The 22452-nt window shown below is 46.4% G+C and overlaps 1 protein-coding gene across 3 annotated transcripts; it reads right to left on the bottom strand.

Moving 5' to 3' along the window:
- Positions 1-40: 40 nt before the first annotated feature.
- On the bottom strand, positions 41-17245 carry LOC124678039 (phosphomannomutase/phosphoglucomutase-like). 3 transcript variants are annotated; one of them, XM_047213978.1, is made up of 18 exons: positions 17114-17245; positions 15912-16133; positions 15634-15700; positions 14182-14365; positions 7683-7735; positions 6563-6651; positions 4729-4953; positions 4106-4170; positions 2867-2927; positions 2675-2792; positions 2523-2604; positions 2363-2435; positions 2202-2263; positions 2016-2111; positions 1422-1576; positions 769-865; positions 610-687; positions 41-522 (listed from the first exon to the last, which is right to left on the bottom strand). In XM_047213978.1, exons 1-18 carry the CDS (start codon positions 17118-17120, stop codon positions 415-417), a joined length of 1842 nt encoding a protein of 613 aa, XP_047069934.1. In that variant the 5' UTR covers positions 17121-17245; the 3' UTR covers positions 41-414. The 3 variants fall into 3 exon arrangements, with proteins under 3 accessions (XP_047069934.1, XP_047069936.1, XP_047069935.1); XM_047213980.1 differs by lacking the exon at positions 15912-16133 and having other exon boundaries at positions 17114-17227; XM_047213979.1 differs by lacking the exon at positions 610-687 and having other exon boundaries at positions 472-582; positions 688-865.
- Between the last annotated feature and the right edge of the window lie 5207 nt (positions 17246-22452).

The following is a 22452-nucleotide window of genomic DNA, read 5'->3' as shown; positions in this document are numbered from 1 at the left end:
TCAACGCAACCAGCAAAACAACGTAATTAACACAAGCGCATCGATAATCACGCATGGTCGCAGTTTTATAAAATGATTCCGCCTTCCAGATTGGTGTTTTAACACAAGCCCTAACTATACACTCTGCAAGTGATTATTGAGAATATGCAAAAAAAACTTGTGCAAATGAGCAACTTCAAAAATATTGCATCCATGCGGCCATGTCAGTATGTTGGATTCTTGACAATTGATTTGCCATCTGCTGGAAAACATGGAGAACTGTTTTTTCCCTATTTGGTACTTCCTTACCAGACAGAAGCCAAGTCACGTATATATGTGCATAGCTCGAAACACATCTTTGCATAATACTGCTGTGCTGTGCTGTATCCCATGCAAAGGCTGCGCTTGGATCGATGATTTAATATCCCTACCGTTTCACTGCTGCAAAAACTTGCTCAATGCACTTGTGTCCAATGCTGAAAATTCACTCACAGCAGCAAGCACCGAGTGTCCAAGCTTAATGGCATCATCCTTACTTTGTGCCTGCATGCGCATGTGACATGCCGGTCATATGATAGAATGGTGCCTCCCAAGGGTTGAGAACTGAAAGAAAAGGAAAGGGGGGATCACCTCAACGTTAAGGGGAAGAACTGGGTCATGGAGGGATAGCCTCAGCAAGAACCAACCACCATATCCAGAAACTCTAACCTGCGTAGTAATGCAGCATAAAATATTAATCAGTCACGATGAGTACACAGCTTCTGGAACAAGCAAAGATTGTTGACGTACGCCTTCGTAATTCTTCGGGGCTTTGTGGAGATTTGGGTCTTCACTGATCACATTCTCCAAATGTTTCAAGATTGATTCTCCATAGTCACGGAAGGATCTGTAAATAGAAATTCAATCCGTGAATTTTTATCCATATTTTCACCGAAAATACTTAAATACATCTCCATAGTATAGCCATATCGCCCCTTTTTGTGACAGCATTTGGACTAAACAGGGTAAGCTAAAAAACTAGGTAGACCTATTTTCACATGACTAACTGATCTCCTTCAAGTGCCAAAGTTCACATAAATTAGAACAAAAAAACAATCAAAATCGGAGTATCCCGTGGATGTTGGACAGATGAACTCACAAAATTAACCCGTTGAAACATATGCTTATGCATGCAGAGCATGTGAGGACTTCGATTTTCAACGTTAATCAATAGTTCTATCAATTTTGTCTTGCAAATTAAACTGAGTCATGCACGCATCATATTTTAGCTCTAGTTCCATTTCAAGCGAATTTTGGGCTTGAAGATGGAGTTATTGCCTCTTCCATGTTTACCCGCCTTAACTAGCCATTGAAATGAAAGCGTTTTTATTTCAGCGTGTAGTCAAGGCGATGGGCATCATTTTCTTGAGAAGGAACTGAATGCCAGCTAGAAGTTAACATACCCTCCTTTCAAATCTGCGTGATTCTGATCAATCTTAAACCTTATCTCCACTACCACAGAAGCCTCCTCAAGGCCGTCAACCAAATCAGTCAAAACTTTACTGCCGATATTTGGATTCAATGTTCTGGCACCAGCAAGTTTATTCAGAAGTTTAACCTGAGAAAAAACAGAAAATGAAAAAATATAAGTACGGAAGCGTGTGCCTACTAAAGAGAGATGGCAACTAAAAGTGTTCTCAAGAATATGATGTTCCAGTTTTTTTTCAGGTCAAATGAAATACAGTCAGAAACTACGACACGGTCTTCTTTTGGAATTATTCTAGTGAGGAACCGTACTCAGAATAGGAGAATAAAAATAGCTATGCTTTTGAAGCAGTAGCTGTAAGAGATTGAGCTATCACATGGGATAAAAGTTCAAAGCCAAATCTTTTGAGATCAACCAATCCATGATTTAATTTAACCATCTTGACATGGTAAATATAGAAGATGATAAGAGCACTCATTTTACGCATAAAATGCCAACATCATTGCGCGGTTTCCATATAAATGCCTCGTTCATAAAGTTTTAACGAATGGGGCAGAACAAGCACCCTTACCATAAGATATGCTCCATCATCGAGCCAGTGATTCTCTTTCAGTGCTCCATGACCACTTGTTTCCATCGCCAAATGTGATTCCTCGCCGGTAGAATTCTGAAATATTATCCATAATTTGCATTTAATATTGCTAGATATCAAGAAACATAAGAGATGGTCTGAATCATGCAGAAAGAGCAAACTGACCAGACGAATAGCCTCATCTATTACATTCTTATATCCTCGCTTGAATCGATGATGTTTCCCTCCTTATGTATAAATAGATAAGAAGATGATCATTTAATCAAAGAAAGCACCAAGTGTAACTACTATCTACAAAGTTTTCAGTTAAAAAAATATGTATCTACCAAGCTTCTTCTCAATAAATGTAGTCAGTCCATCTGATGTCACGCTATCAGTCACAACAGTGGTTCCTGGATGCTAGTAGTAGATCAATGAATTCATCAGAGACAAGCAACAGAGTAATATACTAATATGAAGCAAAATTGTGGCTTCAGAAAATCTTACCTCCTCAAGAACTATGGCAGACATCAAAGCAATCAATCGGTTGCGGTTTAACTCACGGCCACTGGAATCAACAGCAGCTGACCTGCAAACATCGTGATTTTTAGCTCCAATATTATTACACATGCGCAAAAGCTCAATTGATAAATTTGTACCTGTCGACATCAGTATCAAATATGATGCCTAAGTCTGCCTTGTTATTAAGCACTGCTTGTGTAATGGCCTCCATTGCAGCTTTGTCCTCAGGATTCGGAATATGATTGGGAAACAAACCTAAATATGTAAATCATAAAATTAGCAAAACACAAAAGGAGATTAGTTGAATGAAGGAAAGATTAAGCTATTACCATCAGGCTCCAGGAATTGGCTACCACTGGTAACAGCTCCTAATGGTTTGAGTACCTTATCCTGGTTCAAGAACCACGAGAATTCCAGATCCAAATCAACGATAATATTTGATTGTTTCATCCATTTTAAGTATTCAATCGGTATTTTGGCACCATAGCATAACCACAAGTATTGGGAAAACCTGCGATATTGTAGTCTAGGGGTGCAATTGTGGCAATAGATTAAAAGTGGTATAGATGACATTAACCATGTTTCCAAGGTTAAGTCAGCATATGCAATAGATCATATACCAATACCGTAGTCAAACGGATTATGGTGATTCTATGCATCAACAAATCCCATCAGCTACAATGGGTACAATATTTATCATTATTATGCGACTCCCTATAAACAATTCATGTTTATTTTTAGGTATGTTCCTAGTCCTTCCCAAGGAAACAACCCATACTTCGTTATACTGAAAAAAACAAAAACAAAAACTAGCAAAGCATAAAGATGATGGCCTTTAAGCCTTTACAAACATCCTTATCAATTCTAAATGTTCACTAGGGACTGACTTTCTGTTTTCATCTCTCTATTTGCAAGGAATGAGTTGAGTTGAAACAAAATAATTTCCAGAGGCTAATATGTGGCATTGCCCTCTACAGGACACTGTTCGCCTGTCCGGACACTCCCGTAAAGTTTGTGGTATGAGTTAGTTTATTGTTACTACGAACCACACCAAACCCAAATTCACGCTCCATATGCAGATGAATTTCATCAAATCAAAATTTATGTTGATTGAGTCAGTTATAAGAACACATTCAAATAATTTGCAGCACCAACCTAATATTTCACCAGCGCTCATATTCTCCCTAGGAAAAAAACTGATTCTATTGGAAACAGACTGAGTGGTTACGCTACAGGCCACGAATTCAAATCAAATGGTTTTTAGTTTTCTTTAAACTCTAAACTCTAAATTCAAAATTTAATGTTTAGATAATTGGTAGTTGCCTACTATAACGATTTGTTTATAACATCGTAGAAGACTGAGAATATATTCAATAGACTTGTCGATCATTTGACCTAAGGTAACGACAGGATATATAATGATTTGTTTATTACATCGTGGAAGACTGAGAATATATTTAATAGACTTGTCGATCATTTGACCTAAGGTAACGACAGATGTGCAAGACACGAACCCAGACTAGAAAAGCATATTGCTACAGACCAAGCAACAAGAGTAAACACATTACCACAAAAAAGCCACCTGCTCCATTCCCTGCATCAACAACTATGTGTAGTCCCTCCAGTGGTTTCTCTAGGACAAAATGCAAGCATCAGAAGCTCATTTTTAATAATTGTTTTGTGATCAATCATTTTACAGTTCTATCAGATCTATCTTGCACATAGCCAATAATCATATATATCTGAACACAAGTAGAATTTGAAATACATGAACCAGTACTTTTCTGTTGATTATGGAGCATGTAGAAAGGTATATGAATAGTAGAAATCGACATGGTGGACACCAGGAGTGAAGGAGACTGCATCCAACAAATGTGGGTTGTACAGGTAACCTAATAAGTTTCTACTGAACAAATAAAAATTATATTGGATGATAATAAATAAAGAATATAAATTCATAAGTTGATACCACAACTGAAGGCAACTAGGACCAAACAAAAATAAAAAGGAACATGAAAATCATCTGCAAAATAAATTTTTATTGAGCGTATCAAATTTATACACGAAATAATAACAATGAGAAATAAATAGATGGCAGACATAACATCAGATATACCAAGCAAAGTCAATTTAGTATAATAAATTGTCTAGTAAATCGAAATGTGGTATAAAGTTATCATAAGATGAACACCTTTGTTTCCAGCAGATTTACGAACTGCTTGGACAAGATCGGAAGCATAAAGTGACATGTAGTCCACTTGAGTCACGACACCAGTCTGTTCTTGTTTGTCACCATGTGAAGATTCCTCGTATACTCTAGAAGCACGCTCCAGTATATCTTTGATATCAGCCTTATTTAGACCACCATCACTCGTAAAAAACTTGAAACCATTCCGATTGTAGGGTAGATGGCTCGCTGTAGAGAAGAACCAGCCAGAAATTTAGCGAGCCTATATAGTTCCCAGAACTATGAGAAATGAGAAGTAGAAATGATCTATATAATCAAGCGCAAGTTGCACAATATAGCTGTCAGAATGAGCACACATGCACATTTGATATACAATCAGAACATATAGGTTCCACTGAAGAAAAAGATAAATCACACACAATTTTCTGTGATTCTACACAAATCACCACATGCCGTGGTACTACCATACTGTTGTCGACACACGACATTTCACACTTTTAATCAAAGCAAGATATGATATGCTCAACCATGTAATTTACATTCTTTTCGCCAATTTCAACTCTAGTGTTGTGGATGTAAGTGAAGATTAACATATAATGGAAAAGGGAAGTACATAGAAGAGGCAAGATAGAGAGGTTCATCAACTTTCATCAAGGTGCCAGGCTAATTTCAAGGCTGGCCACTTGTGCTCAAGAACCTGGCTTAATCAGGGAATACCTAAAGCCAATATGGAAGGACAACCGACCCGCCTCTCAGCACTAGGCAGTACAAGACACAAGATTTCGTATGGCTGATTGACTCCACCATGACCAACCTAGTTCCGATCAGAAGCAATCATGAGATGCAAATGAGAGTCACCAGATCTAAACCCTACGCTGGCCGACCCACTTGTATGGGATTCAAGAGGCTGGCGGGATCATAAGATCATGGTGCAAACAAGGAGTGGGGTGATTCTTCTCGCCACCTCCAACCAAACATAGCCATAGACCGACCAATGCTGTGAGGCTGCCATGTATAGCAGTCTCCAGATCCCTCAGCTTGTTCTCAGGTGCATCATCCTTTCTTCCAAGTTCAAAGTAAAGTTCAACTCCGTACTTAGGCAGGATATCCATTTCAGAGTAGAGTAGTTCCCATGTAGTGGAGCAAGAGAAAGAGATGTTCTCAAATAAGTTGTGCGTGTCAGATCCCAAGGGAAGTCATGGTGTGTTTACATTGTTAGTATTGTTAAGGGGACAGATAAAATATGATCTTTAGAAACTGTGACTGCACAAGAGTCGAGAAAACACTGCTCAGTTAAACACTGCTCAGTTCTTCCTACTAGGATCCTAACTGATTCAACCCCATATTGCTTTCTTAATGTATTGGATAGACTACTCCCTCTCAGTAAGACAAACCTGCCTGTTCCTAGGCGGATTGTGATACTGATTCTTCAAGGTAAAGTAAATATAACGTCCTTTCAAAAATATAAGTCGTAATTTTCACTGTACAAATCGATGCTTTGACCAATAAACACAATAAAGACACCATTAGATTCATATCATGGCACTTCCGTATGATTGTGATTTTGTAACATTCCGTCCGAGTAATATTCACTCAAAGTATAGAGAGTCAAAATATGCTTTATATTTTGGCACGGGGGAGCATATACCTTTGGTAAATAGGTATTTTTAAGGACATGGGTTGACATGGGGAAATTTTAAATAAATAAATAGCAATACAGATAGTCAAACAATGTCTGTAGGTAACTGTACACATATTTGGCAGTTGGTAGAGGCATTGCATATTGATATACAGGAATGCTTGTTTATAATGAAGCATATCACAATGGGAATAGTACCTGTTATCATTATGCCTCCATCAGCTGGGCAATGATTCATCTCATCTTCGGTAAGTGTACTGTTGAACATTGCTGGTGTTGAAGCCAATCTATAAAATACATCATCAGAACTGAATACTGAGAAGGATAATGCTTATCTACTTAACATATTTTCAAATATTTTCCATCACAGTCAACTTGTTGTCCGAGGCCGAGGGCTATTCTTAAGTCTGAGTGTATCCATTTTGCTACGGTCATCCACTGCTTCAACTGGGATCATGCCAACCTGCCATATATGGGTTTCTTTTGTGCTTGTCTCTGGAAAAGGTATGTCTAGTGCAATTTACAAGGCACATATGCCCCATGAATCGTATTTGTTCATTTCTTTCGCATAATGTGACTAAGAGACAATTATATACTCCTACCTTAATTTTCCTGTTTACTCTTTGGCAGACATAGTAGCATAGACCTGAATATCTGAAGAGTAGATGAATGCAAAATGGATAGTAGAATCTGCATACATAGCAAACATGCAATGGAAGACACCCAGTGGATGGCATATTCTTGATGCACCACTTCACACAGGGGTAAAATGGATGTTCTTTCAACTTAATCACCCCAGACAGCAAGTTGACAGTAATAGCAAACAATGGACACAATTTGAAAATGGATAGCATCAAATAAATAAGGAGTTATTCAATGGCATATGCCGGGACAGGATTTATTTAGTGGTAAAAAGCAATTATGTCTTCACTATTTGACGTGTGTTTGTTGGCATGTCAAAGCAGATAGGAAAGCTATTTATAATGAGCTCAAACCCCTTGGCACAGTTAAAACCAAGTGTTCTAGCTTCCCAAGAATAGATGCATGCCCTTGAAAAGATAAGGATGCATGCAGATTTAAATATAAAACGATCTCACATGACAAGAAAATTTCAGATTCTTTTTGGTCCCTGCTATGATCTATTCCCTCCATTCCATAAGTGTCGCAGCTTTATCTTTTTTTTAGAGAGTCACAGCTTTATCTAGATACGGATGTATCTACACATTAAAATGTGGCACTTATTTTGGAACGGAGGTAATTATACAACACAGAACATCTTGTATACTTGAATGTAAGCAAAACAGAATTTTGAACTCACCCAAACTGTAGAACATCATGTCCTGCAGCAGTAATTCCATGAGTAACTGCATTCTGAAAACAAGAACTATTTAATAGTCAATAGTCGAATAAGTACCGCGAATGATACTTATATGAACTTCATAGGGGCTGGGTATCAAAACAGCAGCAACCAGCATGACCATCATAAATTGCATTGTTCAAAATTCTGCATGCAGAGAAGGCAGACCTGCCCCGATTGACATGCTGCATATTTACCGCGTTTCATTAGCAAACAAAAAAAATTAAAAAAAGCTTAAGCTGTTGAGGAAAGGTAGCTGCAATCAAATCACACTTTAACTGTTATGGTCGGTCTGACCTATACACGCAAGAAGCCCACTAGTGGCTAGTTGTGGGCTTAGCCCAAGTAAATTAGGGGCTTAGCCCAAGTAAATTAGGGTTTAGAGGAGGCCGTCCTCCTATATAAACACATGTACCCTTCGTGATTAATCGGACAAATATTCAGTATCATACTCGTCTCGTCTCTCGAAGGAGACGGGAGACCCTGCGCCCAGCCGCACCCAACCCTAGCCGCCGCCTCGCTTCCTCCGCGACGGCGCCCAGCCGCCGGCGCCGAGCCCTCCAGCCTCTCCGCCCTCACTTCCGCCCTTACAACCTCCGCCCCTAGACCCGGTAGAACCCTAGCCCCTACCACTTTGGTATCAGATTGCCTAGGTCTAATGGGCTCCAACAGCCTCCCCGTCGACCCCATCACCGCCACGTCCGCCGCCACCACCAACACCACCCCCGCCACCTCCGCCGCCATGACAGGCGCCCACGCGCCGCCGGAGGCCGCCGCCGCCACCGACGGAGACCAGGGGGCCGCCGCCGCCGCTGCCATCCAGGCCGCCGCCGCCCCCACGGGCCTCGACCTCCTGCCCGCTACAGCGGCGGACCTCGCCGACAGTCTCCGCGCCATCCGCTTCGAGCTCGCGGAGATCAAAGCTGGCCAGCACCCGCCGCCCCCACCGGCCGCCGTCCCGGCCATGTCCGCCTCCCCGACACCGCCCGCCTCCGTCGCCAGCAAGGGCTGCCCCGCGCGGTGGCCGCCATCGCCCTCGCCAATCCCCACATGGACCGACGCGTCGCCCGTCTACACTCAGACTGCGGCGCGGACGACGGTTCAGCAGCCCGCCCACACCTTTGGCGGTCCTGGCGGGCTTGCTGCCCCCGTCGCCGAGAGCACGTCCTTCACCCCGGGCCGCCAGGAGGGCGCCTACGGGGTCACGCCTCTGCGCAGCGGCCGCCCGCTTCACCAAGCCGGAGTTCGCCACCTACGACGGCGCCACCGACCCCGAACCGGCTGAACCAGGTGTGAGCGGTTCTTTCGGGGCGGCGGACGCTCGGCACCGACCGCACGTGGATCGCCTCCTATCACCTACGGGCGCCGCGCGGACTTGGTACTACGCCCTCGAGCGAGGACGAGGGCGGGATGCCGTCCGGGAGCGCTTCGCGACCTGTGCCTCCGGCGGTTTGGGCCGACCCTACGTGGAAGCCGCCTCGCCGAGCCGGGACGCCTCGCCTTCACCGCCACGGTCCGGGACTTCGCCGACCGCTTTCGAGCGCTCGCGTGCCATGCCCGGGCGTCTCGGCGCGGCAGCCGCGCCGATCTCTTCGTCGGCGGCCTCCCCGACTACATCCGCGTCGACGTCGAGATGCGCGAGCCTGCGGACCTGCAGACGGCCATGTACTACGCACGGGCCTACGAGCAGCGCGCCATCGCCATGCAGCAGGTCTACGCGCAACGTTGCAGCGCTCGCCCGCGGGCCCTCCTGCGCCGACTCGCCCCTTCAAGCGGCTAACGGCTGCGGAGCAGCTCGAGCGGCGCCGCAAGGGGCTGTGCTTCAACTGCGACGAGCAGTACGCGCCGGACCACACGTGCGCCCGCCTCTTCTACAAGGAGACCGTCGACGACGCCGACGTGGAGGCCCTCACCGCCGAGCTCGCGGCCGCCACCGTCACTGAGGCCGGTGTCACGACCTACGCGCCGGTCGACGCGTCCGCCTTCGTCGTCTCTCTTCATGCTATGGCGGGCATCAAGACGGCAAAGACGATGCTGCTCCCGGTGACGATCAATGGGGAGCGTCTCACTGCGCTGGTGGACACGGGCTCGACGCACAACTTCCTGTCCAACACCGCCATGCTCTCCAGCCGGCGGGATCGGAGAAGTACAGCGTCACCATCGCCAACGGGGACCATCTTACGTGCCAGGGCGTGGCGCGACAGGTTCCCGTGCTCGTAGGCGACGAGCCGTTCTCCATCGACTGCGTCGGCATCGACTTGGGCTGCTACGACTTCATCCTCGGCCTCGACTTCCTGAGCACCTTAGGCCCCATCCTGTGGGACCTCGACGTGCTGTCCCTCATCTTCTGGCGCGAGGGCGGCCGCCGTGTTCACTGGACGGGCTTGGGCAGCACTGGCGCATCCCCGCAGCTCCACCTGATGGCCGCCGCGCTTGACGAGGCGCATCCGCTCCTGACCGACTTACCGCAGCAACACGGTGACCTCTTCGACGAGCCGCAGGGCCTCCCTCCCTCGCGGCCCTGTGACCACCGCATACACCTGCTGCCGAACACGGCGCCCGTCGCTGTGCGGCCGTACCGGTACCCCGAGTGCGCGAAGGACGAGCTCGAGCGCCGGGTGGCGGTCATGCTAGCACGAGGGCATCATTCGGATTTCGACGTCGCCGTTCTGCGCCCGTGCTCCTTGTGCGCAAGGCCGACGGCACGTGGCGCTTCGCATCGACTTCCGCGCCCTCAACACGCGTCACGTCCAAGGACAAGTTCCCCATCCCCGTCGTGGATGAGCTCCCGGACGAGCTGCATGGCGCGCGCTTCTTCACCAAGCTCGACTTGCGCTCGGGCTATCATCGAGTGCGCATGCACCCGGACGACATCGCCAAGACGGCGTTCCGCACTCACCATGGCCACTACGAGTTTTTGGTGATGTCGTTCAGCCTCTCCAACGCGCCGGCGACCTTCCAGGCCCTGATGAACGACGTGCTCAGCCCCTACTTACGCCGCTTTGTGCTTGTTTTCTTTGATGATATTTTGATCTACAGCGCATCCTGGGCGGAGCACTGCCAGCACGTGGCCATCATCTTCAACGAGCTTCGAGCGCATCGTCTTCATCTCAAGCGTTCGAAGTGCTCGTTTGGCACGACCTCCGTCGCGTACTTGGGCCACGTCATCTCCGCCGACGGTGTCGCGATGGATGCGGATAAGGTTGCCGCCGTCGCCGCCTGGCCGACGCCCCAGTCGCCGCGAGCTCTTCGCGGATTTTTGGGCCTCGCGGGATACTACTGGCGGTACATCCAGGACTTCGGCCTCATCGCCGCGCCTGCTTCGCCGCGACGCCTTCTCCTGGGACGAGGAGGCGGCCACGGCCTTCGCCGTCCTACAGCGGGCACTCACGACGGGCCCCGTTCTTCACATGCCGGACTTCGACGAGCCGTTCGTGGTGGACTGCGACGCCTCCGGCATCGGCTTCGGCGTCGTCCTTCACCAGGGCGAGGGGCCACTCGCTTTCTTCAGCGCCCTCGCCGCGCGCGCCACCACAAGCTCGCCGCATATGAGCGCGAGCCGATCGGGCAGGTCCAAGCGGTGCGCCACCGGCGGGCGTATCTTTGGGGCCGGACGTTCCGTGTGCGCACGGACCACTACGGCTCGAAGTTCTTGCTCGGATCGGCGCCTCTCCACGGTGCCGCAGGCATCGGTGGATCGGCAAGCTCTTCGGCTTCGACTTCACCCTCGAGTACCGCCCCGGCCGCCTCAACACGGTCGCCGACGCCTCGTCCCGCCGCGACATCGGACGACGCCGCGGACGCGCCCAGGGTCGGTGCGGCCCTCTGCATCCACTCCGGGCCAGCTTTCGCCGTCATCGACGAGGTTCGCCGCGCTACTGCCGAGGCCGCGGATGCGCGGCAGCCTACGCCGGCGCCCGGCCGACGGCGAGCCGGCCGCGCCATGGCGCCCGGACGAGGGACTACTCCATGGGCGCCGCATCTTCGTGCCGAATCATGGAGACCTGCGCCACCGGGCCTTGTCCTTGGCGCATTCTCGCGAGTCACGAGGGCGTCCGGAAGACCACTGCACCGTCTCCGCACCGATTTTTACATTCCGGGGGATGGCGTCTCGGTGCGAGGCCGGGTGCGGGCGTGTGTCACATGCCGGCGGAACAAGACGGAGACGCTCCGTCCGGCGGGCTGCTGCCGGCCGGCCGGACGTGCGCGTCCCAGTGTGGGCGGACATCTCCATGGACTTCATCGAGGGGCTGCCGAAGGTTGGCGGCAAGTCCGTCATCCTCACGGTGGTCGGCCGCTTCTCCAAGTACGCGCACTTCATCGCCCTCGGCCATCCCTATACGGCGGCGTCCGTGGCACGCGCCTTCTTCGACGGCATCGTTCGCCTCCACGGGTTTCCGTCCTCCATCGTCAGTGATCGTGATCCTGTGTTCACGGGTCACGTACGGAGGGACCTCTTTGGGTTGGCGGGCGTGAAGCTCCGCATGAGCACGGCGTTTCATCCTCGGATGGACGGCCGGTCCGAGGTCGTCAACAAGATCATCGCCATGTACCTGTCGTCGCATCACGGGGATCGTCCACGAGCTTGGGTGGGCCGGGCGGCGTGGGCCGAGTACTTGCTACAACACGTCCTACCACTCCGCGGCCGCACGCCACTCCCTTTGAGGTGGTCTACGGGAGGCCACCGCCGGCGATGCTTCCCTATGCGCCCGGCACGGCACGTGCGAGACGGCGGATGACCTGCTGCGTACCGCGACGAGATACGCGGGCGAGGCGCGCCGGCGACTTCTTCGAGCTCGGCGGTCGGCCGGGAGGTACTATGATGCACACCATCGCGAGGCGGAGTTTGCGGTGGGCGGCCGGGTCCGGCTACGCCTTCTTCACCGGACGACCCGGTCCTTGGACCCGCGCTCCGAGGCGCAAGTTGGGACCTCGTTACGCCGGTCCCTTCCATGTGCTGGAGCGCATCGGCACGCTCGCCTACCGTCTTGAGCTGCCCGCGGGCTCGCGCCTCCACGACGTCTTCAACGTCGGCCTCCTGAAGGCCTACCGTGGCGACCCTCCGTCCGCACCACCGGCTCTTCCACCTACTTCGGACGGGCGTCTCGAGCTCGCCCGGCGAGTGTGGCTCGCGTGATGAAGGCCCGGCGAGCGACGTGGTGTTTGGCACGTCTTGGTGCATTGGACGAGCATGCCGGAGGACGAGGCGACTTGGGAGAAGCTTGAAGATCTCCGCCGGCGGTTTCCGGAAGTTCGGCTCGAGGACGAGCTTGTTTGAGAAGGCGGGGAGAGATGTTATGGTCGGTCCGACCTATACACGCAAGAAGCCCACTAGTGGCTAGTTGTGGGCTTAGCCCAAGTAAATTAGGGGCTTAGCCCAAGTAAATTAGGGTTTAGAGGAGGCCGTCCTCCTATATAAACACATGTACCCTTCGTGATTAATCGGACAAATATTCGGTATCATACTCGTCTCGTCTCTCGAAGGGAGACGGGAGACCCTCGCGCCCGGCCGCACCCAACCCTAGCCGCCGCCTCCTTCCTCCGCGCCGGCGCCGAGCCGCCGGCGCCGAGCCCTCCAGCCTCTCCGCCCTCACTTCCACCCTTACAACCTCCGCCCTAGACCCGGTAGAACCCTAGCCCCTACCATTAACACTGCCCGCACTTCCTCCAATGTCCAGGCTCCATCAGGCCTATGGCATAGACTTACATCTGTGTTGCACATGATTTTCTTTCTTAAAATTGTTCCGGACATGTCTCGAACTCTGGACCTGTCGGCTCTGATATCATATAGTTTCATGTACCAAATAGTTTTCCCAGAACCTTAAGCTGTTAAGGAAATGTGAGCAATCTACTCTACAACTAAAGATGCATATATTTAAGCATGCACGTCTACAAATGGGGCTCTACTTGGATACCAAATCTAAATATTGTCTGCCAAACAACTACAGTAGAACCTTCCACAACCTTCTTTTCCTGCCTGAATATTATTATTTTTGAGAGAGAGTGTGCGTGTGTGGGGCAGCATTCCCAATTCATGCAGCTCAAACATGATGAGAATTCCACCTCTAACCCAATAACAGCATATTGGTGCCGCCACGTGAAAATTGGTCAACTTATCCTTAGGGTGTCAAGGTGGGATCCCGGTGGGATGTCATTTTGTACTATGTAGTTCAAATTTTGATGTTAAAATTTGTACTAAAAAAGTCAAATTATACTACAAGTGGGACAAAAGTGGGATCCCACTTGACACCCTTACCTATCCTATTTCACAGAAATTGCCTTAGTTGGTCGCCTAACTCTTCAAATGACAGGAAAGTTCTAAACCGTAACTAGTTGGAAAACGATTTTGGTCCAATAGTGGCTTGCATAAAGACACATAACTTCAACTAATAACTTTAACAAAATGTGGACAAGATCTTGAGAGCCGTATTTATTAAACTGAACAGAAATCAGGAGTTACCTGCAATTTATGTGCAGAAATCCGTGAATCATGCCCAACAGAGATTCTTAAACGTCTCAATCCATCTGATTTCTTCTTGTTTAATAACCATGCAGCAAATGCAGCAGCTATAGCTTCTGTGACAGGCTCGGTGATATTGACAGGCTCACCTTCCACCCCAGCAATAGCAACACCACGAATATCACTGCAAAACAAAATAGTCTGTATAAAAGAAGTTGATTTTTTTAAAGGCACCACATATGTTACGTACATTTAGAACATCAAGAAACTGACCATCAAATGTCTCTAGCTTTCTTAACAAATGCGAATAATTCACTAGTTTCAACGAATTTGATCCCTATAAAGCTATTTTCAAAGGGGGCTCAACTTGGTCTGACATATTTTGCGATATACAAGTACAATATTCATTTACAAGAATCACATCAGCCCAGTCCCAAAGAAATCACCGCAAGCCATAAAATAATCAAAAGAGTTTACCAAACATGGTTTGTTAACCTTTGATACATGATATTCTGAAGGTACTATATCTAAGAAATACTTGACGGCAATAGATTTATGGGAAGGTGGAAGACATATGATTATTATTAGTGACACGGTGATTGCCAATGAAGAGACCCACTACTAAGGATGACATGCTAAAACGTGTGCACCACACAAGTTGGCAATCTGGTATACTCTCTCCTGTCTTAACTGATGGTGACAAGTTGACCTGCTGATTAAGCAGAAAATTTCTATGCACAAGTGACTAGTGTATGGTTATGAATGGCTTTAAACAGTTGAACACGCAGACACTTGCACCCTGTTCCCACATTTTTTGGGTTGCGTGTTTTATTCTGAGATTTCGTGCACGCCACCTCTCCATAAAATAAAGTCTCTCCTTTTACATTTGGCAACTGACGAAGATATCAATGAGTAATCTAGGTCTTGCAAACATTGAACTTTTCATGATCATAGCGACATCTTATTTCACATTTCACACATCTGCTACTAATATGATATATCAAGTAGTTGAAACTATATACTATTGCAACATCTATGTAAATTTAGCTAATTTCCACTGGGTATTCGGATCTTTGCTGGGCTAGTGTGTTTGTAATACTTCTTTAGGAAAAAAATGTGGAAAGTTGCTTAATGCACAAAGGCGAGCTAATAGAAACACTACCGACAGCCCTTGATTTTACAAAATAAATGGCTGAAACACAGGAAAGTGAACATGCAAATATCGAGAACAACAATACTTTGTCAGATATTTCTGTTAACTAGCAAAGCAACTAAATTTGATATCTATTAAGGATATAAGGGACTCAAAATCTTGAATGGTATTGGTTATTAACAACATAGTTTATATGTTTTCTTGCCATGCATACATCAAAAGGATAGTTTATAGTCTCTAATAATTAAGAGCATGCAATGCCAAGGAGAGCATCATAGAAAGTATAAACCTTGTTATACCTGCCATTTTGGAGCTTAAGAAAATCAACTTTCTCAGTGGATGCGACAGCACTGGTACCTTGAGTAGCTGCAATGGAAGTTACGTAAGCCTCTTTTCACAATTCCACATGCACATACACAACACAGCGCTAACTATCTGAAATCGGTAATCAAGCTATGATGTGACATAAAAAAAAATTGGGCAATGAGCCAATATCTGAGAGAAACACCATAATGAGTGAGTGGAAAGAAAAACCTAACATAACACTATTAACTATTATTGAGAGCCTAGAACACACCATTGCAGCTAAATTTCGCTTGTTTCCCGAAGCTAATCCATGCTGTTGATATGGTATTTAACCACTTGGCTGAAGTATCAGCCAATGTTAATCTACATCCCTGGACGGGATGCATGCTGCGGGTATTGAGGGCACAAAAGTCACAGGTATATCTTGTATTGTGCCTAGTCCGTGGACCATCTTTTGCCAAGAATGCATTTTGTATGGTCTTCGCTGATAATGCTGCACAAATGTCCAAATCTATCAGATCTTCTTCTACATAGGGCACAGTGCACAAGATAATTACTTATTTGGGTCAATTTATAACATAGTTTTCTTCCACCAAATGTAAATCAGAACCATTTGCACTCTCTCCTTTCTCAAAAATATGACACAGCAATATATGCATGTGCCAAATGACCCTCCATACCCCCATCCATTTGTCCAGAACCTACTTAGGAACTAATAAAAGAAGGGTTATAACTTATAAGGGCTAAGGATGTGAAACAGTCTCCTTTGAAAAATAGAATATTTATATCTAGGAATAAGGTTAGAGTGAAAGAATACTTATATATATTAAGGAAAAAATCAAACTATATATCTTTCTAAAAGCAAATATTCAATTCAAAACTAGAGGCGGAACTGCATTCACAGGGAACTTGAAATTTTGCTGCCAGTGATATTTGAACACAAGATTTGTTAATAGTTTTCACGGTAAAAAAAGGAGTTTCACCATTCGTAGAGTTTCTTGTTTTCTGTGGAAGATAAGCAATAGTTGAATCAGTATAAAAGTTTCGTTAGCTATAACTTCCAATATCAAAGAATACGATTCTGAACGTCAGCTATAACTTCGCCATACCCATGGTCTCACTCGTATATTCTCCCCTACGCAATGCATTGAAGTAACTAGGATTTTTCGCCCATCCCGTTGGTCCCAAACGACCAGCCGACAGGAAAAGATAAGTAGTGCCTCTACTATGAAAGTATGAATGCCAACAAATTCGGCGAACCCACGGGACAAGAAACGGAAATCATTTCTACAGCTATGGATTCCGCCCGCGCTTCCAGAGCTTTACTCTTCTACCTTGACAATTCGGTTGGGGTTTACGGCGGGCACTGCGACTACGGATTTGATTGCGGAACACGGCTCAATTCGATTGGGCAGATCAACCAGAGTAGGTGGGAGTGGAAGAAAGAGGGGGAGGAGGAGGCGAATCACTGACCGGCCATGGATGCGAGGAGGAGGAGCCGTGCGGGAGGGGGCGGCCTTTCTGTGCCTATGCGTGGGCGGCCAGCACGAGAGGAGTTGCGTTGTTGGTGGAGGATACTTGGATCAGATCGAACATCTCAAGGTGCGGCAGCCTTGTCCTTGTCCAGCCTTATTTTGGATCTTGGTTTGTCTCGCGATTTTTTTTAAAATAATACAGTACGAATTAATTATTTAATATCACGCGAGATTTACAAAAGATTGCAGGTCGAAGTTGTACCCGGCCAGCTGACAGCACCCTATCGGTCCGCAGCAGGCCGATCGGACGGCAGCGTCTAGACCTGTGCATGCCCGGACACGCGCAAGCGCAGACCCTCCTTTCCTTTCGACGCGTGGCGCAGTCCCTCGCTTCCTTTCCACGCGCTGCCGCAGACACTGGCCGGCCTCGTTTTCTTTCTTCTTCCTCCTCTCTTCTTCCCTTCCCTTCCCTGCCCACAAGAACAGCTCTAAACTTCACCATTTTTCGCAGATCCCTAGTGATTTAGCCAATAAAACTTCACCATTTTGCTGCTATTAGTTGAGGGAAGTCCGATCTACAGATGGGTTAGGTTTTTGTTAACATCCGGATTTTTAAGTCCAGATGCCTATCATGCCATACATCGCAATCCCAGGAAGATTGTTTTTGCGAGACATAATAAGTTCATATCACAACACATTATTCATTACAAATCATCATTGTCTTACATCAAAGGATCACATGATCCAGTCTTAATACAACAATTGATCTAAGGATCAAATACATAACACATAGCGGAAGATACGTAGTAGTGGTCCATCTGTTTCACAGGCAACGCTTGACGTCAGGAGGTAGTCCTAGTTATCGTAGACATCCTGCTGTCCACCTTCCGGGAACTGGTTCATCTCTTCATAGTCTGGCCATTTGAATAGCCAGGACAAAGCCATGAGTAAGTACTCGCAAACTATACTAACATAAGTACTAGCAACTCTAAGCATGGTTATAAGCTCTAGGTTCATTTGCATAAAGCCAGTTTTATTTCATTAACACATACTATTCAAGACTCTTTATCTACCTAGACTTACTCAAGTGGGAACATTAGTGTCATTCCCACAACTCTGTTATGATTCAAGTCAAAGTCACATTTCAAGTCACCATACACTTTTAGAAAACATCTGACAACGAAACAGTATGGTCATCCAACTGTCCATGACCGCGGACGCGGCTATTCGAATAGTTTAACACTCTGCAGAGGTCGTACTCTTGTGCCACAACATTTGATTACATCCGTCAGGGATAACCCTGAATCATCATAACTCAGTATGCAGATCATCAACCATTAACCTTTCACTTTCATACTCTAGTATAGGCACCTCCCCTATGAGCTTGGCCTCCTAGTGATAGCAAACTGCCATCCTAGGAACTGCACAGGGCTTGGGTAGGACAGTCAACTCTTTTCACGTCATTTTACTTTCAACGGAGGCAGCCTCAGCATAACCTCTATGACTCTTGCTCAGAGGGAACCCATACTAAGATACATAAATTTCCAGCTAAAGCCTTATCCATAATCAGGTATTGTGGGGGTACTCTAAAATTGGAATGGTATCGCATCCAAACCCAATCATCAGTTTTTGTCAAATTCACCATGTCACTTTAAAGTCATATTCACCTTCAAGACTTTCAATAGAATGATTCATCATCCTAAGGTTTTCAAAGTCCTTTGTTTCACAAGTTCCCATCTAGAGTAGTTAATTTTAGTTTTAGCACTAGCCACTAATCATGAGGGGTGCTAACTATATTTTTGCTCTCTAGCCAAGTTTGACTCTCTTGTGGTACTCTATACTTAGACAAGAATTTAACTTCAATAAGTAAGACTTGGTAAACAAAGTAAAAGCTTGTAAGATAAAAACTTGGACTTGGAGGAATAAGACTTTAAACACCAATACTAGTGCCATGGTATCTTGCACTAGTAACTTGGTATAGTAGAGCTTGTATTAGGGTAGCTTGCCTTGGTTGGTGTACTGATCAAAGTGTTCTTCTTCTTCCTCGTAGAAGACCTCCTCCTCCTCGTAGCCTTCAGTACTAGCGTCTATAAACGGATACGAGGTAACAATCACCAACCAATACTTTGGGATACTATTTAGCCTTAATGGCTCACTCAAGATGATCTAGCATCATCACAATCATCACTCCACATAACACTAGGGTTTTCTCTATTTCATTTTGGGAAAATAATTTCCTCTCATTAAACAATACTAAGATTTAATATCCTCAAATAAGCAATTATGAGGCCATGTAAATAATGTCATCACCTCACATCACATTACTTGGGAAGATGATTTAAATGGGATGCTACATCTCATAGATTTGAAATTCTAAATTTGAAATAGTTTCAATGGGCTAGAAATGACTACATAGCCAATATTTGACTCTAGCCCATGATCCTATGAAACAACTATGTCATATTTTTGCATAATCAATTATAGGGTTTGAAATGTGAATTGGGAGAATTGTAATCACCTCAAAATTCCTCATGGTTAATTTTCTAAAATTATTTGAATTCTGAAAAGTTACTGCCTTGTTATTTTTGTTGCAAGTGATCTACAATGAGCTAGGGTTTGAGACCAGTGAGGTTTGCTAGAAGATTTCATAAGCTTTCATACAAAATTGGATTCACTCTATTTGGATTTGTAGATCTGAAGTTATTCAATTTTGAACACAATACCAGTGTTGAAATTTGATTTAAAACCAAAATACCAAATTCAAATGAATGGGCTCTGGCGGGAAACGACTTGGGCCAGAGAGAAAAAGAAAAAATGGGCCGGCCCAGCGCGCGTCTCGCACGCGTGGGCTGCCTGACAGCGGGACCCGCCTGTCAGCGGCTATTTCAACACCGAAACGGTACGCTGGTTGTGGACCGTAGGATTAGATGAGGATCTAACGGCCAATGATCATCGTCGTCTCCGACAAGATCGAGCACTACTGGCGGCGAGGCTAGGGGGTCGACGGCTCACCGGAGGTCCGGCGATCGTCGACGTTGATGCAGGGCGAGGTTGTCGACGACGGCGGTGCTCCTGGTACTGGCGGCGTCTCCTGGGGTGGCGCCAATCTTCGTCTTCGTCTGCGGCGGCTCTGCAGTACTCCGGCGATGAATTGAGGCTATGTGTATCAAATTGGGACGTGGCTGTGCTCGAGGAGGCTCAAGGAGATGAGAGGAGGCGAGTGGTGTGAGGAATTCGTGCTGGGGTTGCCTCTATTTATAGCGGGCGAGGGGTGCTGCGGGGGTGCACGGTGGCGATCATGGCGACGATGATACAGTGGCGGAGAGGCGTGGGCGATGACGCAGCGGTGTTCCCTACGTCATGGCGAGCACGACGGGCTTGATTGCACAGAAAACGGAGGGCTGACGCGAGCAGGAGCGTGACGGGAGCTCGCAGTACCGTGGCGATCGTCGGCGACGAGGACGACGGCGACAGGGCAGGGGAGAGAGAGTGAGCGTGTCTATCGTCTTCCTGGTGTCGTGGCGAGGCTCTGTGCAGACGTGGAGGTCAAACGGAGGACGGAGGCGACGGGGCAGTGACGCGCTCTGGCGCGCTCTGCGTCGTGTCCGTGCATGCTCTGGCGTCACGGGCTGACGTGGGCGCGTCCTCTCCTGGCCGTTGCAATGCTCTCCTTGGTCGAGGGAGGTGTCCATCGTGTTCATCAGAGAGAGAGAGAGGTCAAGGACATGGTGTGGTCAGCCAGAAGTGAGAGGAGAGAATGGTGGGCATGGTGATGGCATGATGACACGGCATGGTCATGTACTGGCCATGATCGTGCATCATCATCATCTCTGAGGCTTGGCATTGCTCACTGGGTGCAAGAGGGTGCTGAGGAAGGTCAGAGAGGTGAGGGTTTAGGTCAAAAACCATTGGATATTAGAGAGTATGGGGTTGGTAGATTTGCGCACACCAGGTGCTCGACACAATGGCCGCATGAAGTTTGAATTCGAAATTTGCCAAACTTTTTCTTGGGTTTGAGTCTAATAATGTTTGGTATCTCCTGGTGGTCTTGGTTTGCAAAAAGAAGTTGGTTTGAGAAAATCCGAATTTGATATGATCTTGAATCTGATTCAAAGTTGCTACTTTGCATTCTTATAATAAGCAATTTAAAAAGAATTTGCATGGATGGTCAACACCAAAAGTGATCACCTTGATGTGCTCTTGGATGAGGAGAAAAGAGTTGAGAGAGTTTGGTTTAGAAATAAATAACCACACGGGTCCAAAGTAGGTAACATGTTAAAAATGGCAGATTTGACCATTATCACATGTAACTTGGTTTTGATATTTCTTTTGATTTGATTTGTATTTCTTTGATTCACAAGTGATTATTATGAGTTTATTTATGTTTCCAAACCATTTACACAAGGTAACCATGGCCTAGTTGAAGATTTGCAAATATGGCCTTAGGCTCATATGTGGTGCTATTCTTATTTTGTTTTCTTTTAGTTTGTTTCTCTTTGATCTCTTTGATCATGGTTTAGGGTTTTAGAACCAATGGTAAACAATTTAAACAAGCATCATGGCAAGGATCACAATGTACAAGCATGCACACTATGTACCACAAGTAAAACAATTTAAGTTTTTGTTGGGTCCAAAATTTGGAATAAGGGAATTGGCCTTTCTCATTGATTTGAAAAGTTGGGATGTTACAAATCCTTCCCCCTTACAAAAGATCTCATCCCGAGATCTAAAGAAAACTAGGTACTAAAGAGATCAGGGAATTCAGTTCTTATATCATCTTCTCGCTCCCAGGTGGCTTCTTCTTCAGTATGGTTGCTCCATTGAATCTTCAGAAACTTGATACTTATGGTGCGGGTGGTTCTGAAGGCTTCTTCCAAGATACGGATGGGTACTTCACGATAGATCAAGTTTTTGTTGATATCCACTGATCTGTGATCGATGTTCTTGAAAACCTCCGTCTTCTCGGGAACTTCCAAACACTTCCGAAGTAACAAGATGTGAAACACATCATGCACAGCCGACATTTCTGTAATAACCCAGAACATAGGATCAACGAAGGGTAGATTTAGAAATGGGATGTGCATTTCATCGCAAAACGGGGGAAATCTTTGCGCCTTATTGCAACTAAACCTAAGAGGGATCGAGGTTCTATCTTGGATTGCAATTAGGGTTTGGCAAGTCGAGGTGTGAATTTTGACATGACCTCTTTTGTATCTTGTTGATTTTGGATTTTGATTTCATTTGACAAGTAATATATAATTAATAACTTAAGAATAAACAATGAGCAAAAGTAAATATGGAATTTGAATTCATAATTTCAAAACAACTCATAAATTC

The sequence above is a fragment of the Lolium rigidum genome, chromosome 7 (assembly GCF_022539505.1).
Source record: "Lolium rigidum isolate FL_2022 chromosome 7, APGP_CSIRO_Lrig_0.1, whole genome shotgun sequence".
NCBI classification, from domain to species: Eukaryota; Viridiplantae; Streptophyta; class Magnoliopsida; order Poales; family Poaceae; genus Lolium; species Lolium rigidum.
This window is presented reverse-complemented; position numbering and strand designations above follow the sequence as displayed.

Bases quoted from the DNA above. Each gene is read 5' to 3' on its own strand.
- LOC124678039 (XM_047213978.1), bottom strand. The intron at 4,171-4,728 runs GTGTTCATCTTA...ATTTTGTCCTAG, and splicing joins TAAATCTGCTGGAAACAAAG to AGAAACCACTGGAGGGACTA. The intron at 2,112-2,201 runs GTCAGTTTGCTC...ATAATATTTCAG, and splicing joins TAGATGAGGCTATTCGTCTG to AATTCTACCGGCGAGGAATC.